This window comes from Puntigrus tetrazona, chromosome 7, assembly GCF_018831695.1.
Source record: "Puntigrus tetrazona isolate hp1 chromosome 7, ASM1883169v1, whole genome shotgun sequence".
Taxonomy (NCBI): Eukaryota; Metazoa; Chordata; class Actinopteri; order Cypriniformes; family Cyprinidae; genus Puntigrus; species Puntigrus tetrazona.
The window spans coordinates 24,223,028-24,242,405 of NC_056705.1; the positions used below are offsets into that span (position 1 = coordinate 24,223,028).

At 36.5% G+C, this 19,378-nt stretch overlaps 1 protein-coding gene across 2 annotated transcripts in view; it reads right to left on the reverse strand.

Annotated features, from left to right (window-relative positions):
• The window catches only part of itfg1 (integrin alpha FG-GAP repeat containing 1), a 106,331-nt gene that overhangs the window by 74,837 nt on the left and 12,116 nt on the right, over window positions 1-19,378 (reverse strand). For both annotated transcript variants that reach the window (XM_043244738.1, XM_043244739.1), the window contains exon 7: window positions 7,644-7,690. In XM_043244738.1, the coding sequence (XP_043100673.1) occupies window positions 7,644-7,690 (47 nt within the window). The remainder of the gene's footprint in view (window positions 1-7,643; window positions 7,691-19,378) is intronic.

Sequence of the window (19,378 nt, forward strand, 5' to 3'; positions counted from 1 at the left end):
GGACATTACGAGACAATGCAGCAAGACAAAACAAATGTGTGGTCTGACAGTCTGAATTTAAAGGGGAAGTTTCAATCTGACTGACAGCGCATGAAGCGGTGGGGCAGAGAGAGCAGAAAGTAACAGACGGCAGACGTGCGGTTTAGGTGTGGACTAAAGTTGATTGGCAGGTAGGCAGCAGGGGTCACAGAATGACGGCTAATTGGAGTACGGAGAGGTTAAAGGGCAGGGTAAGGCTACTGTGCACATTGATTAGCCCGTGTAAGCTATAGCACAGCATGGCACGGGTGATCAAAGCACATCTTGGAAACCCAATAAGACAGGAGCTTCAGAAAAGCCTGGGAGACTCCTACACGCTGAACACAGGCCTCTACATAAAATTGCTGTACAGGGCACTAACTGTCTACCACAATAACATAAAGCAGGCCGTAGAGAGACATACGTTTGACAAGGACCACATCAAAGCCACATTTCTATTGAATGATGAGTCATTCGTCATTCATTATGTCAGATGCTCACTACACGTTTTAAAGGAGACGAATAGAGAAGACAGGATTCTCATTCATGTCAGAATGAATGAGAATGTAACGGACAGAAGGACTTCAACAGAACAAAGAAAAGGTGCGACACAGAGCTATACTGTTTTATATGTCACCATCATGAAGCGGCAGCCTTATGTTAAACTGCTTTAGATTACTTTTTTCCCCACATCAATCTACACTTCATACACCATAAAGCAAAACCAGATTTAAGATAACTTTATTAAAAGTTAATATGGTTTTTTTTATTGGAGAAAAAAAAATATTACAAAAGGGAAAACTGAAGTAATTATATTGCATAAGTATTCATAACCATAACTCAGCACTTGAAGCTGAAGTTGAAGCCTCAAGTTTTTGTCAGTATGATGCAACAAGCGTTGCACATCTGCATTTGAGAATTTTCTATCCATCTTCTTTGCAGATCCTCTCAATCTCTGTCAGGCTGGATGGCTCTGTCATTTTTAGGTTTCTCCAGAGAAGTTTGTCTGGGTTCGGGTCTTAACTGGTTGAGTCACTCAAGGGCATTTACAATGTTGCCCATAAGACACTCTTGCACTGTGCTAGCTGTGTTCATAAGATATTGTTCTGTTTGCAAGTGAAACCTTCTGCCCAGTCTAAGCACAATGGACTAGCTTTTCACTGAGTAAATATTTCCTTCTACCCAGACAAGTCCCCTATTCCCTGCTGCTTAGAAACACACACCGCAGCATGATGCTGCCACCACCGTGTTTCACCACTGGGATAGTCTTGAGGTTTGAGGTTAAACTGAGGTTCATCAGACTAGAGAATCTTGTTTCTCACAGTCTTTTTTTTTTCTTCAAATTTCAAGTGTCTTCACTGAGGAGAGAATTGAGTCTGGCTATGCCATCATAAAGCCCATTGGAGCTCAACCAGAATGACCATCAGATTCTTGTTCTCCACTCTAACCATGATCTGGTTAGACAACCAGCTCTGGTTGTTCTCAATTTCCTTAAATTTTGTCCCGTATTTATTGTAGCTGCCCGCAGATTTTTGCTCAACAATATCCTGCAGACAGTTCCTAAGTTCAAGGCTTGGTTTTTGCTCTGATATGCTTTGTCAGCAATTAGACCTAATTTAGACAGGTATATGACTTTCCAAGTCATGTGACAAATTCAATTGATTGAACAAGTTAACACCAACCAAATTGTGGAAACTTCAGCAAAACTGACATGCTCCTGAGCCAAACTTGCAAGTGTCATGCCAAAGAGTAGGAATATTTATCCACTGTTTTTAATTACCTATTTTTTTTTAATACATCAAATCATAATTTCGTTTTTTGTTTTTCTCTTAATGGTGTATAGATTGATATGGAAATAAAAGTCATTTAAAGCAGTTTAACTAAATGATGAAGTTTCCATTGAAAGACGGCTTTCAACAGCTTGTGTTTCCTGTCATTCTCTGAGTTCCAGTGTGTTTTTCAAACACTTTACAAGATCACTCCTCCCTCTCCACTCCCACCAACCTGTAACTGACCATAAATCGCTTCATTACCTCCAGTACCATCTGAGGCTCAGTCAGCACAAAACACCTTAGTCTAATCACTTCAGCTCGGCCAGATGCAGCATTTCTGTCAGCTTTCAAAGTCTTTCAAAACCAAGATGGCAGGGCGGTAATTGGTCTCATTATATGTGATGACACATACTCCTTTGGATCATAATTCAAAATATATCAAAATATATTTAAAAAAAAATCTCAGTGAATCTTGCTTCTTTACATTATTTTTAAATAAGGTTTTAGGATTTGCTAAGAAATAAACTGTGTCACATGAAACACTGAGGCGGCACATTTATTTAACCTTATAATATATATGAAATATTAAATTCAAAATATGTGTTTAAATAGACACATTTGGCATTATAATGCCGTGGGTTATTTGTCTTTTTTTAGTGGTTGTCCCACTTGATAAACGGAGATGGTTTATGCGGCAGTTCTTGGCCTGAGGGATTTGTTTATAATTCTCATGAAGCACAAAACTCAAGTGCCTCCTTACTTCTTTGAGGACAGTGTTTATCTATCTCCATTGAAAACTCCCTTGAGCCTTCGCTCTAAAACTGCAGGCACGCATCTGGCGGTCATGTATAATATTGATTGGTGTATGATTGCGGGAGGCAGTTCAACTGTAATGTGATTGTGGCTTATGTAAAGATAATGGTGACTTGACTTGCTCACCCTAATCTTCTCAGAGTAGAATGAGGCTGTGTTGAGTCACAGGGTCTGTCTCATTGGATTGATTGAACACTGATGTTAATAAGAAGGGGCTGTAACTGTGACATGGTGTCCTCAGGGGGTTATGAGTAACTGTGTGTGTGTATTGCTGAAAAAGGGGCAGTGACAATAAATTTAGAGATAATGTATTGATGTTTAACAATTAAAATTTAGAAAAAAAATATTCACATGTGAAACTTATTGCACTCTTGGTTCTAAATTTGCCAAGGCTTATTACATATACAGCAGGTCTCCTAAGGGAAATAGTTCACTCCAAAATGAAAGTTTGAAAACCAGTATGACATTCTTACAGAAATACTCTGAAAAACATTTTTTGGTTATCGACTTTGAGTTTCAGAACAACACAAGAGTGGGTTTATTTTTGGGTGAATTATACTACAACAATTATATTAGCCATTTTGAAGACTTAGACCACCCTCCAAACACATGACAGCTAAACTCAATCAGATCATGCACAAATGTTTTCATGTGTTTTATTCAAGTTTGTTTTGGTCTGGGCCTGAATTTAGATTATCTTACAGACAGGAAATGTTTTACAGTCATTCTGATCTTCCCTTCTACAGGCAGTTAAAAATGGCCAGGCAGCACTATTGGAATTGTAAAAGCTATAAAAGAGGATGTGCCATAACATTCTCTGAGGGCCGTTGGACAGAGGCGTTTTGCTAATGCTTACTAAATGCTGAACCTCGCAGTTTGACAAGCATTAGCAAACAGAAAGCATTCCGTTATAATAGGCGCTACGCATTTTAAGAGATTTCTGGAGTGAATAGCATTAATTAATTGTTGTTTTTCAACAAAAAAGCTCTTGCTGCTGTGCCATAACCATGTTAAATCCCTGTTTAACAAGTAGAGCAGAGAGAAAACTTCAGAGTAAATAAACAGAAAAGGACAGAATACATCAGCCTCCCTCTGGTCTCACTGCTGGCATTTTAAATGTACGGTATTGTATGAAGCACACACAGGCAGGCCTGCACGATAATGGTTAAAGTAATAAATCACAATATTTTTTTCCTCAAAAACAATAACCTTGATTATTGATCATGATTAATCTCATATATATATATATATATATATATATATATATATATATATATATATATATATATATATATATATATATATATATATATATATATATTTTTTTTTTTTTACTGTTAATCAGAATTATTGCACTTTCAAGTAAGCACTAATCAAGAGTTTAAGTCATATGCATGGTTTATTTTACCTCACCTAGTTTCATTCATCTAAACACATTCAGTACTTCAAACTAGTAAAACCTCAAGAAGCCTCTGTCAAAATCTAAAAATAGTGAAACTCATGTTAATTTCAACAATTCAAAATTATGTTTTCTATTAAAACAACAAAAAAAATATATGGTTGCTCAAATTCATGTGTCACAGACATAGTCACAGCAAATAAGAAAGTCAGACTGGCTGTATTGCACATTCATTTGATGAAAACATCAAAATGGAGATTGCTAAACTCCAACATACATGCTTGTTGTTGTTTTCAGACAACAGAAAAGTGAAAAGAGAGCACAGTTGCCGGGTTTGGAAATACGCATACAACACTGGTTGGAAAATCTATCTATTAAACAGAAAAGCTTTGATTGTGGCATTTAAACTGCTGGCAAACCCAAGCTTGAAAGTTTGTGGAGGCTTGTTACCAATGCAAAATAATGGAAATGTCAAATATGAAAGTTTTCAGCAAATGGGCCACTACTGCAGAGAAATAAATCATGATCATGATTTAAATATAACTAATTGCGCAACATATAGCAGCACACATTTCTCAAAACATGAATTACGTGAATGTTATGTTTTTTTACAAATACTTTTATCCAAATCGACATGCATTCAAGGAACACATTTTATCAGCACTTTTCTTCCATGGAAATACAATCTATGACCTTCCTGTTTTACTATTTATACTACAGGAAAGTTATGTATGCTGGAATAAAGAAGAAACTTAAGCCATCATGTGCTACAATGTTACTACCTACTCCATATTCATCAACACAGATCTAAAGCCCCTGATAGCATATACATATTATAAAGAAAGTACATAAAGAGGGTCTGATTGAGGCATTGGATTGTAAACACAGGCTGCGAGTTAATTGTGTGGCTCCTGTGCGACCGGCACAATGCGTGTTTAAGTGCCGCAGTGCACTGATTGAGTTTTGGTGCGGCAGCCATGATTAGGATCACGAACGATTGACATGCGAGCAGGCGAAACTTCAACCGGTGAACGTGCGAGGACGCATTCATGTTACAAGGGCAGCCATAATTACACAGTCAAGGTTTTTTTTTCGCCAAACGGTGGGCTAACTCTGCAAGTTGAGCTCAGGGGAAAAAACAAATAATTCACAGAGCTAAAGAATCAGAGGGCTAATTTTTTTTCTAGCCTGTTTGTTTGGTCGGACGGCTCCGTCTAGCTGCTAAAATGACTGATGGCGTCTTGTATTACAGTAATGGCTTTGCATGCAGTCTACAGCTGAAGCTTTTCAATTTAAACAAACACTGGCGCTGCTGTGTGCGCGTGTGTGTATAATCAGGGCTGGGAATAAGTGTTTAAGGAGAGCGAGAGGAAAGTAATTAAAACGGAGTGTGCTACAGGAAGCACAGGGCACTGGCCTGTGACCAAAGACTGTTAACTCCAAACCCTCACAGTAAATAGTGGCGGGATTACTGCGGTTTTACTGGGAGTCATTTCCCCGTGAGGTACATGTGTGTGTGCCTAAGTATGATTCTGAGGGGTGCTGTGTTTGTGTTTATGTGTGTAAGAGTCAGCAATCAAAGACCAGTCACCAATCAGCTGTGTTTTTCATTCACATCCCTTAAGCCTCTTTCAAGGAATATGAACTAAGCAGAGTCTAAAATGGCTGCTGCCTCAGATGTGATTAGCAATTGCCCATCGCTCCCCCTCTTTAATCATCCACCCACTTATCTCCTCCTTTTCTTTATTTCCACCCTGCCTGTCTTTCTTCACAGCACGTCATTTTATCCATCCCTGCACTTCTGTCACCAGCCTCTCGCTCTCAGAATGAAATGATGAGGCGCCCTGCGGGAGGAGGAGAGGCGATCTAACCCGACTCCCTCCCTCCATATCTCTGAGGCACCATCAGCGGCGGAGTGCCACAGACTCATGCGATGCTGGAAAAGAATAGAGGGCAGTGGAAATGCTTCCGGAAAAGCCACTGTGCTTTGAGACGATGCACCACTGACCTTTTACAGTCGGCTTGGGTCACTGCGGCACATTGTAATTCTCTCTCTCTCTTGCGTGCTCGCATTGTTCAACTATTTATCATCTGCTATTTTTGTAGTTTCCCACCTGCTCAGAGATGCTCCTTCATGAAAGTCTGTCTCAACTTCTTTCACTTCTTCACCTTTGATTTTTCATTTTTCTCTCCACTTTAAGTTTTTTCATCCATCTTGTTGCCTGTCATCAAACTTTTTTTTTCAGCCCTTCCTTCCTTTTCTTACTCTAATTTGGCCTTTGGCTCTTTGTTTTCACAACTCAGACTGTATTGTGGAGCTGTGACCTAGAAGTTAGGAGGACCACACATACTGTACGTGAGAGTACATACAGTATTCTTTGTTAATCTTGAGTACGGAGTAGTATTGCAGCATTTTTATCCTTCATGACGTCATGCAAGGCCATACTAGAAAAATACCTTCTGAAACTCTAGAGTAGTGTATTTGGCATAGAAATACATATTTGTCATATGTCCAACTCGTTATTTTAAGACTGCAAGAAATTGCATTAGACATGCCCTATAGAATTAATCAAAAATAACAGTAAGTGACATTATAACATTTTAAAAGATTCTACTAAAAAAGTTGATTGTTCTATTCTAAAAATATTTAAATCACAATTGACACAAACATTTAAGCAGCACAATTGTGACCCTGGATCACATAACCAGTGTTAAGTAGACTTTGGATTTATTGTCGCAATAGCCAAAAATGCAATGTATGCATCAAAACGATGCATTTTTCCAATCCATTTTTCTTAAAGTAAAGAAAATATTCTGTTCTACGAAGATTTTTTGTAAGTTTCCTACCATAAATATATCAAAACTTAATTTGGACAGATTTAAAGAATTACAGGCCAAATACGTTCCTATCCAAATAAACTATACATCAATGGAAAGCTTATTTATTCAGGTTCAGATAATGTATAAATCTATTTCAGAAAATGTATCCTTATGACTGTTATTGTGGTCCAAGACCACAACACTGAAAATAAGAATTAATATGCATTACAATGCAAAACCATTGTTGTATAAACTAATCACCTGCAAATCTAGTTACCATTGTATACCACTGTGGTTATTTAAATTAAATTATTGGTATGCTTTCTAACGTAAATTTGTTGTTCACAATGCCATGCTACCAACACATACCTTTTTTTTAAAGGAAATACTTGTGTTAATTTTATATTGATTACTGCAATTATTAATAAAATGATGGAAAGGAAAACTAGGTGCATATCCAGACATAATATATAGTAAAACGCACTTAGTGTTTTAAAGAGCTGATCCAGGTGTCAGGATTGCTGTGATGGAGTCCCATTCTACAGTCTTGTTAACGTGTGCCAAATTGAGAAAGTCCAAATGCTGCATCCTCTATAAGGGAGCACTTACAGTAAATCCGATCTGCAAAATCTGCAATAGCCATGCGAACTGCTCATTTGTTTTGCAGTGTTTTCTGATTTGTGTAATTCTTTAGCGAATCTTCGCTAATACAGCATTGACAGCTCATGCAAATAAATGACTGCAAGCAGTGGGAATTGCCTGCTCAATGATAATACACTAGTGTTAAAGATAAAAGGGCAGGAAGTAATGCTCTAATCTACCTTATTGATCCAGGTCTCAAATCCATCTTTGGTAGTGAGGAACAAATCTGTGAGAAAAGAGATAGAGACAGAGAGAGATCATTAGTTATTTCACAAAATGACGAGACCTCCTTGCTTCGCCAGTGTGAATCTGATTCAAGTAAGCTAGTACTGCATTGAGTGTGAGAGGCATCGTCAACAGGTGAAAGTATAGATCCCTGGACAGAAAGAGAAATAGACCGTCGCCATCTTGCTGGCGGCAGCTACTCTTTGTTTAGTGCTGCCACACAGTATTGCACAGTAAGAGACTCCTCCGAACCTCGATCAAACAAACTGGGAAGTAAGGAAGAAAGCAGCAAGGAGATTATAACAACAGACCCTGGATGGAAGGATACAGACAAAAGTACAGTTGAACCAAAGGGATCGAATACACGTGTGAAACCGTAACCCATGAGTTCAGTGTATTGACATATTAAACACAAGCCCAGCTGTGAAACTGAACCTGAGCTCAATATAAACCGTGTGCCACTTCCAGTTAGAGTCTTCCAAAAGCTGACAATTTTAGATGTTCAATACATTGACGTTGTTCCCTACATCGCCATCACGACTTGCGTGATTTCATCTGTTGTGTATCTTTCTCTCAATAACCAGAACACACCACATGTATTATAAAGCATGATTCTCCTGACAGAGTCCGATACGGAGTTATTACACTGATTGGCACAGACGAGTGGTGTAATTTTCTCTTGCTGTCAATGTTCTTCTTTCCTTTTGTGTGATGATGGCTTCATTTCAGAGGCCTGTGCGTTGTTATGGAGATGGAGCAAGAGGCATGTAACAGCCCTGTGTTATTTTTGTGATTTTCATAAACAGCAGTCAATGCTTCAGGTGTGCGAAGGTGAGAGAATACAAAATGAGAAGGTTGTATCATGGACAAGATTTACTCTTTTAAGACAAACAAGCTCTATGTAAATATACTTTAAAACCGGTCTGTCCACACAGGAATCGAAATAATTGGGAAGCGCATAACTAGCGCAGGCAATAAGCACGTATTTGATATTTAATGGATTTTTGAACAATGATTTTTTCAGTATGGGCAGGGCTGCACGACAGATGATGACAGTTCATCCATATTACTATAAATGGAAGAAACTGCAAGGCACAATTGGCAAAATCATCGCATCACTGCATCTGCTGATAGAAGATCTGGTTCTTATAGAAACTATCAGTATCCTGCAATGTGTGTGTTGTATTGCACATGCTCATTTGGCATAGAAACCTGAAATATGCTTTAAACAACATTCATGGGACAAGTCATGTCATATTTTGCTGCAGATCTAAAATGATATTTTCAATGTGATTTCTAATTAATCAGTTTAACTGGATGTTTGTATATGAAAGAACAGCTGAATCTGCTGATTCTGCACAGGCTGGCCACAATGATGGGGCTATATAAACACATCAGTGATTTGGATGTTGTCTTTTTTTTTTAATTTCTCCATTTCTCCAGTTGGTCTTGCATGCCTTTGCAGGGACTTTGGCCAGTCATAACAGAGGATATTTTACATATGTCTCAAACACACTGAAGTAAAAACAGGTCGAAAGATGGGAATGGTCATGGAAAACCTAAACAAATAAACCCTGATGAATCTGATTAATAAATTAGAGGAGCATAGAGAAAAGAAAATGCTACAAAGGAGCACAACACAGCTCAAAAATGAAAACGGTCCTTATTTACTTACCTTTACATCATTCACAACCTGTATGACTTTCATATTTCTGCAGAACACAAAACAACATATTTTGAGAAATTCACTTTTTTTTTTTTAGTTGATACAAATGATACAAAAGTGGTTGGTTCTGCAGAAGAAATAAAGTCATGCAGGTTTGGAATGACATGAGGGTGAGTAAATGATAATGGAGTTTTAATTTTAGTGTGACCTATCGCTTTAAGAAGGAAAAAACAGGTGAGCCTGTGGGTGAGTTTTAAAACCAGTGTCGTGAGGTGGGCTGGGACAGATGTTTGAAGCGATTAGGGCATCTGTGCTAGTGCTGACCTTTGAGGAGAAATAAAGAGCAGATACTGAACTCAAGAGCTTGTGCTTTGGCTGTAAACCTTTGTCCTCTGCCTCTCATTTTGTCCTTTTCCTTGTCCTCTCAAAAAAACCTTTTCCTCTCCCTATCTCACTCCTCCAGGTCTCACGCATTCCATCTCTTATCCCTCTTCTCTCTCTCTCTCACTCTTTCCCTCGCTCTCTCTCTTTCTTGGTGAAGTGGTGTTCCCTGTGGGAGTGGAGAGCTCGCTGGCAGTGGCTGATGAGGTGCGGAATAAACAGCTTCATTAATCAGACTTAGAGCAGTGCCACTGGTACAGTCGGCTGATTACACTCAGGTCTGCGGCCTCACATGCAGGCGCGCACACACACACACACACACACACAATTCTCAACATACACTGTCATACACTGGCACCTTTAGACAGACGGTGAGTTCACTTAAAAGATTTTTTGCTGATGTGTAAAAATAGCAACTTTCATTCTAAGTGACTACTACAAAGGATAAAGCTTCTAACACATTCAGCAGTTTGACAAGTGAAACGTTGGCATGACCCTGAAAAAGATTCTCTTCCAAAATGTCATTTTTAAAAATCACAATTTTTACCATATTTAACTCACTAACATCAAATCAATTCAATATAAATTCTTAGTGAGATGCAAAATATTGTATCTAACTAACTGTCTGCAGTAGGTGAAATTACTTCTGTAAACTCTATAAAAGAGCACCTTTATATATTAATAATGACAGTGCTAGACATATTGAATGCATGCAATGTAAAGGCCTCTGAGACAGACACTCTCAATAAATTTTTTGGAAACTACTTCACTCTCACTAAAGCTTTTAAAATTTCAAATTGAGTTTTTTTTTTAAGAACACAATTCAAACATGTTTGTTTCTCAAGGCCAGTTTAAACGGATTTAAATTGCTTTCTTGTGGAAAAGTTAACAAGCCTTATGTAGCACTGCCATGGACCCCACTCTGTGTTCACCTTCTGATATATGTTTTTTCAAGAATTGCAAGAGACGTTTATAACAGCTAGCTCCAGTCTGACTGATTGGTTGGTTGCTTTGCCAGTGCACCTGGAAACCAAGTTTTGTTTACAAGGCAGCAAGCTGCTACAACTGACACCTCCAAGAAAGATCTTGTTGCTGGATTCAGGTTGGAAAGTCTATAGCATTAAATCTTATAAAGGTATTTAAGAGTTCTGCTCAAAGCGATTGGAGTAACAAATAAATGAGATATTTTCAAACCACAAAATATTCAGCTTGATTTTCAAAAGTATGACCATGAAATAATTGTATAATTGTAATATATATTATATAATCGTGGACTTGGAGATTTAATTCAATTAAATGAAACATCCATTGGCAGTTTTCAAGAGTTAATTTAGCTTAGCTCCCTGAAAAAGCAGTAATGATGAAGCAGTCACGGGTGGGTAGGAAAGCTCTGGAAACCACAGGGAGCACCTTGGTCATTTGAAAGAAACGCTCGATTAGCTGTTGAACATGCATGTTGTGTTTACGTGCCACAATCGTTGCGGCCAATCTGCACAGAATCAGCGGAATCAACCGTCCTTTCAGACATAAACTTCCAATTTAATTGTCTAATCAGAAGCACTGGAGAACATAACAGGGAGTGACAGAGAGTAATGTGACTCTCATACAATTAATCAAATTAATTTGATTATACATGTTGCAGTAATGTACTAAAATATGCCTTGATTAGCGCCCCGATTCATTTCATGCTCTCGTTTCCAGCTTGCAGGCCTCTCTGTTGCTATGCGATCTCCCTTTCCCAGCATGCAGTGGGAACTTGTATGGCATCTTGTGCATATTATTTGTTGCATTTCTTTTTACATCACCCAGTTGGCACGGTAACTCCATTAAGGCATGAATATTTAAAAGAGCTGTCAGAATTAAATAATTGAGGAGCACCTTTAGATTATGTGTCATGAACGAAGGATAGTTAGAGTAGTCGTGGCCCACGAAAGCTGAAAAATGTTGCCTCTGTAGGCAGCATACAGATGTAGGATGGCAGCGAGGCGCGTTCGAATCCTATGACTGTGTCACATCCTGTCTACTGAGATATGTTCATCTGTTGAAGGCGACGCAGATGTATTCTTCGCTGCCTATGATATCCCTGACTAGAGGGTCAGTTTGTGTGTAGATGTATGTTTTTGAGCGACTATCAGTAAGGCATAATCGCTCTGAGAAGTTTGATCAGCAATCTCTATAAAGGCTGATTTCCTAAGCCGATCTCAAGCTGGCAACGAACCTGCTGTAAGAAATACGGCATGGATAAAATAATTATAATGCTTTAGGTGAGGTACAGTTCATATTCTTTATTAAATAAGTTACAAAGCAACTGGGTGAATTTCTGTGAAACTTTTCACAGTGAGAGAATCCCCGCAAGCTTTCTCGCTTTCCCTCTCAATTTGCGCAACTGGCTTCAAATCACCACTTGGGGTCTGCACTATAAGCGAGCTGCACACTGCACAAATAACAAAGGATTTGTCACTTGCACAATCGAGTCAGTGTCGCATCAACCGTAAAGTTTATCATTTGCATTGGTTTTCCATGTAGTCAAAAAATAAAGAAATTTTAAAAAATTATATTTTCGCATGCGTGTCACCAAACCTCTGTTTTGCTTTAGATCATTAGAACATTACACTACATCGAGGTACCTGAGAGGTGCAGCTTCACCGCAGTGTCTGCAAAGGTTCTGATGACAACACAGCGGTTTCGTTTCACTGACGACATTAGTCATGTTTTTCATGTTTAGCTTACGTTAGTACTCACCAACATGTGCTTTTATAAAAAGCACCAAATTTATTTACTGGAATCTTAATGTCCTATTGTCGTGTCGTGTTTATCAAAATTAAATGATGACAATTATTATTTTTTTTTTATAGTTTTGACTTGATATTAAACTCTATTCTTGTATGCACTGTATTAAGCAGTTCACTAAATGAAAAGTTTCTGGTGCTTCATGAAAAACATCTCATGTCTGAAACATGTTTGTATTTGACAAATATTGCATCTAATCCACGTCATCAGAGATACAGTGCACAAACACTGCATGAGCGTCACTACAGGAAGCAGAAAGAGTCCCATTTTGATGTACTGTTTTTTTCCATCTCTTTCCTGACTGCAAGAGAAAATCTGAGTCGTTTGCAAGTTAAACGCAGTACTCTGTATGTCAAAAGAACATTATAAAGCGTGGACTAATTTTCTGAAATGTAGTGTGTATGCTTATGCATATACAAATTCACGTGTGCATGTATACATTTAAGCAAAGTATGTTTATATATATATATTTATATCACACTTTATGTTAGGTGGCCTTAACTACTATATACTTACAACAAAAACACAAATACAATGTATTGCGTTCATATTGTATTGTAAAACACTTTTGCTGCAACTGAGGTGGGATAGGATAAGGTTAGGGACAGGTTTCGTAACATGGGTAGGTTTTCTTCAAAAACTTCTTTTCAGCACTAATTACTAAACAAAAATCATTTATGACAATAACACTAAAGTTAAAGTGCATTTAATCACTCAGAGCTGATTAATGAAATCTATGCAATGTATAAAAATCTATGCACTGACCACGAATAAAAAAAAAAAAAAAAAAAAAAAGAGCCACTTCTGAGCACAAACCACGTCACAAAAATCACTTTGCATAAAGAAACAGCGTTATTGTTCAGGCCATATAATGCTTGTCTTACAAGCCACAAAACAATGTGGCGCTAAAATGGCTGAACCTCTATTTTCAGGCACTCACAAAGACAGTGTTGTGTCGCCGGAAGGAAAATGAGACAGATCTCATTTATCTTCCACCATCACACATGGAACAGCATGGCAAGTGGAGTAACGACAATAGCATCCCTAAAAGAGATTATGTAAGATTTCAAATGTTCATAAAACATACAAAAAAAAAGAAAAAAGGCAGTACAACAATTACAAGTGGACCTGCTGTTTTTAACACGTATAAACTAGCTAACGTGCATTGCGAATCTGAGATAGCATGAGTCACAGCAGGGCTTATGCAGTTGGCAGGGGAATTTTTTTTGGAGGAAGAACAGTTTTCCATTATATCTAATGACAGCGTTTAAACGAGTACACAGTATGAAGCACAGCAGTGGCCCGCTCTCTTTCAGGGAAGAAATGTTAAAGAATCACTCTACTTTCTAACTGCCTTTCCTGAGGCATTATGGGTAACAGCAGAAACGCACGCAGAGAAGGGCTCTCCGGGAAGAAGAGACAGGCGAGGAGAGATGCAAGAGCATCTGTCTCCAAAACTCCTTCAACTGCTGCTGCCCTCTTTTCCAGCACCCTCTTATTCAGAGCAAAGGGAAGGAAGAAGAGACAGCAAAGCGAACGTGTTCGGCGTCAGACGGGTGACAACAAGAGGAAAGTGAAAAGAAAGGAGGAAATGAGTGATAGAGAGAGAGCGAGAAAGAGAGATCAATAAATTCTACTCCGCTCCTCTGAGACCGTGTTCGCGCAACATTATATTGTTTTGTAAGTTATGAAACTGATAAGCAGACCAAAATAAAAACAAATCCAGCACCACAACATGCAGAAGACTTTCACTTGAGTAAGGTCACAAACAACTGCCTTTCTTCTTTTATTAGGAGAGATGCACTCAAGCAGATTCTACCATGAAATTGTATTCAGGCAGGCTTTTGACTTTAATAACACTCTACATTACCATTTGTTACTTCCAGAAGAATTATTCTGAGACATGACACATTGTAAAGGAGAGGCTTATTTTTCTGTCTTTTTTTTTTTTTTTGGGTATGGTTTCTTGCAAATATATTTAGTATTATATAGTATTAATAAATGCTATTATAATAAATATGACCTATTTATTCTAATAAATAAAATACAACAACAATAATTATAACATACATTTTTAAAAATCACTTTTGTGGTTTTCTTTTATGCAGATATCTTTGACCCACATGTTACATTACTTAGTGTTTGCTACTGTATATTTATTAAGTGGATTAAATAATCTATAGTAGCTGGTTAGCTTCTGACTAATTTAAAAGATATCTCATCAAATCACCATTTTAAGGCAATGCAGAAGAACTAACCAGGCTAATTATCAAGATGTGTATTCCATGTTGCTAAAAGGCTGGAAAACATAGCTATTTATGCCAGTAGGCCTGTCATGATTATTTAAGATAAGCACTGTGATTACTGCACACATTCATTTCTAAATCACACACTGCAGTCTGACTGACTTTTAACACAGACATGACACAAAACACATTTTGTGTATTTTGCCAGTGCATTATGTAAGCGTATACAGCATAATAAAAATATAATAAACATTTATTCAGATTTAGAATATTAAAATCACTTTATTCATAGCCATAGAGAAAATCCTCAATTTTTGTAATGTTTTGCGTCGACTGAATAAATCAAAATTCTGCTCTTGATGTGGCTGGATTTCTTTAGAATAAAAAAAAACTCTGCGTCACCAAAAACTGTCAGAAAATTTGACTTAAAGAGTGAAAAAGAAAAATGGCTTTTCCTAAAACAAAATGAAGTCACACTTCATTAACGGCAAGAATTAGACCTTAAAATAAACCATTAACTTATGACTTTTACCTCAATAAACTGCTTCTCATTAGCTACTAAGACAGTTGTTAAGTTCAGGTATTGGGTACAATTATGGTCATGCAGAATATGTGCTTTAAAAGTAGTAATAAATAGTACTACTAATAATAATATTGGTCCGTTCTGAAGTGTTACCCAAAATCCCTTTACTTTTTCCCCATAACTACATGTCATTCTTCTGTCAGCAGACATATCCACCTCTTCACTTCTCCACCCTCTCAAACACAGACCTTTCACTCTCTCACACATACACGGACTCATCCTTTAAAAGACATCCTCACACTTGGACACAATCATTCAATCTTTCTTTCCCACTAAGATTGTTCCATTACCGTGGATGGTTCCTAGTCGGAGGGCAAATGCTATAGCTTGAAGATAACACGTAATATCCTCCAACAGCATGATTCTCTAGCAGAGAGTGAAACACAATATAATGGACTTCCACTGCTGTCTTATTGCTATTCTCAGTTGTCATCGATTACACACCCAGAATGCTGTTTGGTATGTGTTTTTGTCATCTTTAATTGATTCTAGAAAGCTTAAGCATCCATTTTTCCCTTTCCTTTTTTTTTTTTCATGACTGAAAGTATGAACAGTTTCTTTTTTAAGTGTAATTGTGACTTCTAGCTTGTACCGCATTTGCATATACCTTTCACAATCAGTTAATACCAGGGTTCTGTCAAACTCAGTACTGATGAGAGCAAGTCATGATGGATTTAGTCAGAGTGAATCGAACCATCTGTCTGTCAAACATGCAGGGCTATGATGTGGGTGCAATATTTCAGCACTACCCAAGACCCAAATCCCGCTCTAATTCACAGATGCCAGGTGGTGGTTTCCATGCCAACAGAAATATAAGCATATCGTGCACCTTATACCCCAAAACTAACATATAGCTGAGCAGCAGGGCTGTGATCATTTGCTGTTTGTGGGTATGAGTTGCACAGTTTGTAAATGAATTAGTCTCAAGCTAAGGCATCTTTAACTTGGCACTTAATCAGGTTATAAAGCACTTTAAAGAAAGAAAGAAAGAAAGAAAGAAAGAAAGAAAGAAAGAAAGAAAGAGAAAGAAAAGTAGGGAAGAAAGAAAAAAAAGAAAGAAAGAAGGGATGAAGGAAAAAGAAAGAAGGGATGAAAGAGAAGGAAAGAAAGAAAGAAGGGTTGAAAGAGAAAAAGAAGGGATGAAAAAAAGGATAAAAAAGGATGAAAAAAGATGAAAAAAAGAAAAGGATGAAAAAAGAAAAAGAAAGAAAAAGAAAGAAAAGTAGGGAAGAAAGAAAGTAGGAAAGTAGGAAAGAAAGAAAGAAAGAAGGGATGGAAAAAAGAAAAAGAAAAAAGAAAAAGAAGGGATGGAAAAAAAGAAAGAAAAAAGTAGGGAAAAAAGAAAAGAAAGAAAGTAGGAAAGAAAGAAAAAAGAAAGAAAGTAGGAAAGAAAGAAAAAAGAAAAAAAGAAAAGAAGGGATGAAAAAGAAAGAAAAAAGAAAGAAAGAAGGGATGAAAGACAAAAAGAAAGAAGAGATGAAAAAAGTAGGGAAGAAAGAAAGAAAGAAAGTAGGAAAGAAAGTGGGGAAGAAAGAAAGACAGAAAGAAAAAAGAAAGACAAGTAGGAAAGAAAGAAAGAAAAAAGAAAGAAAAAAGGGATGAAAGAGAAAGAAAGAAGGGATGAAAGAAAAAAGAAGGATGAAAAAGGAAAGGATGAAAAAAAGAATGAAAGAAAGAAGGGATGAAAGAAAAAAGAAAGGATGAAAAAAGAAAGGATAAAAAAGAAAAAAAGGGGAAGAAAGAAAGAAAGAAAGAAAGAAAGAAAGTAGGGAAGAAAGAAAGTAGGAAAGAAAGAAAAAAGAAAGAGAAAGAAAAAAGAAAGAAAAAAGGGATGAAAGAGAAAGAAAGAAGCGATGAAAGAAAAAAGAAAGTAGGGAAGAAAAAGAAAGAAGGGATGAAAAAAAGAAAGGATGAAAAAAATGGGGAAAAAAGAAGGGATGAAAAAAGAAAGGATGAAAATAAAAAAGAAGGGATGAAAGAAAAATGAAAAAAGAAGGGATGAAAGAAAAAAGGAGGGATGAAAAAAGAAAGGATGAAAAGAAAGAAGGGATGAAAGAAAAAAGAAAGAAAAAAAAGGGATGAAAGAAAAAAAAGGGATGAAAGAAAAAAGAAGGGATGAAAAAAGAAAGGATGAAAGAAAAAAAAGAAGGGATGAAAAAGAAAGGATGAAAAGAAAGAAAGAAAGAAGGGATGAAAGAAAAAGAAAGTAGGGAAGAAAGAAAGAAAGAAAGAAGGGATGAAAAAAAGAAAGGATGAAAATAAAGAAAGAAGGGATGAAAGAAAAAAGAAAGAAAAAGAAGGGATGAAAAAGAAAGGATGAAAAAAGAAGGGATGAAGGGATGAAAAAGAAAGGATGAAAAGAAAGAAAGAAAGAAAGAAAGAAGGGATGAAAGAAAAGAGAAAGAAAAAGAAAAAGAAGGGATGAAAAAAGAAAGGATGAAAAGAAAGAAAGAAGGGATGAAAAAAAAGAAAAAAAAGAGAAAGGGATGAAAAAAGAAAGGATGAAAAAAAAGAAAGAAGGGGTGAAAGAAAAAAGAAAGAAGGGTGAAAAAAAAGAAAGAAGGGATGAAAAAAAAAAGAAAGAAGGGATGAAAAAGAAAGGGATGAAAAAAAGAAAGGAAGGGATGAAAGAAAAAAGAAAGAAAGAAAAAAGAAAGAAGGGATGAAAAGAAAGAAAGAAGGGATGAAAGAAAAAAGAAAGAATGGATGAAAAAAGAAAGAAAGAAAGAAAAGTAGGGAAGAAAGAAAGAAAGAAAGAAAGAAAGAAAGAAAGAAAAGTAGGGAAGAAAGAAAGAAAGAAAGAAAGAAAGAAAAAGTAGGGAAGAAATAAAGTAGGAAAGAAAGAAAAAAAAAAGAAAGCAAGAAAAGTAGGAAAGAAAGAAAGGAAAAAAAAGAAGGAAAGAAAGAAAAAAGAAAGAAAGCAGGAAAGAAAGTAGGAAAGCAAAAAGAAGAAAGAAAGAAAAGAAAAAAAGTAGGGAAGAAAGAAAGTAGGAAGGAAAGAAAGAAAGAAAAAAGAAGGGATGAAAAAAGAAAGGATGAAAAGAAAGAAGGGATGAATGAAGAAGAAAGAAAGAAAAGTAGGGAAGAAAGAAAGAAAGAAAGAAAAGTAGAGAAGAAAGAAAGAAAGAAAGAAAGAAAGAAAGAAAGAAAAAAAGAAAAAAGAAAGAAAGAAAGAAAGAAAAAGAAAAGTAGGAAAGTAGGAAAGTAGGAAAGCAAAAAGAAAGTAGGAAAGAAAGAAAAGTAGGGAAGAAAGAAAGAAAAAAGGGATGAAAAGAAAGAAGGGATGAAAGAAAAAAGAAAGTAGGAAAGAAAAAGAAAATAGGGAAGAAAGAAAGAAAAAAGAAAGAAAAAAAGAAAGGATGAAAAGAAAGAAAAAAGAAAGAAGGGAAGAAAAAAAGAAAGGATGAAAAGAAAGAAAGAAGAGATGAAAGAAGAAAGAAAGAAAGAAAAAAGGGATGAAAAAAGAAAGGATGAAAAGAAAGAAAGAAGGGATGAAAAAGGAAAAAAGAAAGGGATGAAAAAAGGATGAAAAAAGGAAAGAAAGTAGGAAAGTAGGAAGGAAAGAAAGAAAGAAAAAAGAAAGAAAAAGAAAGGATGAAAGAAAAAAAAGGATGAAAAGAAAGAAGGGAAGAAAGGAAAGAAAGAAGGGAAGAAAGAGAGATAGAGAGGGTAAGTGCTGTGAGAGCATGTTTTCATTCTGCTGCTCCTCAACATCCACACTGTCTGTAAAATGAAGCGCAGTCTAAACCATTTGACTTCTTTTACATGAATCTGTTCATTGTGAGAACAACACAACGTCATCAGTTAAAAAGTATGAAAGGGGTTTAAACAAGCAAGATTTAAATAGATAACACATGCGTGAGAATGATTTACACATAAATCGACAGGATTTACAAAATCTACTAACTGTGAAACACAATCAGTACATTAGTGCTATTAAATCTCCTTCTTGCTTAATCCATACCAAACAAACACGATATAGTAAACCATTCCAATGGATGAGGTTTATATGAGACTACAATG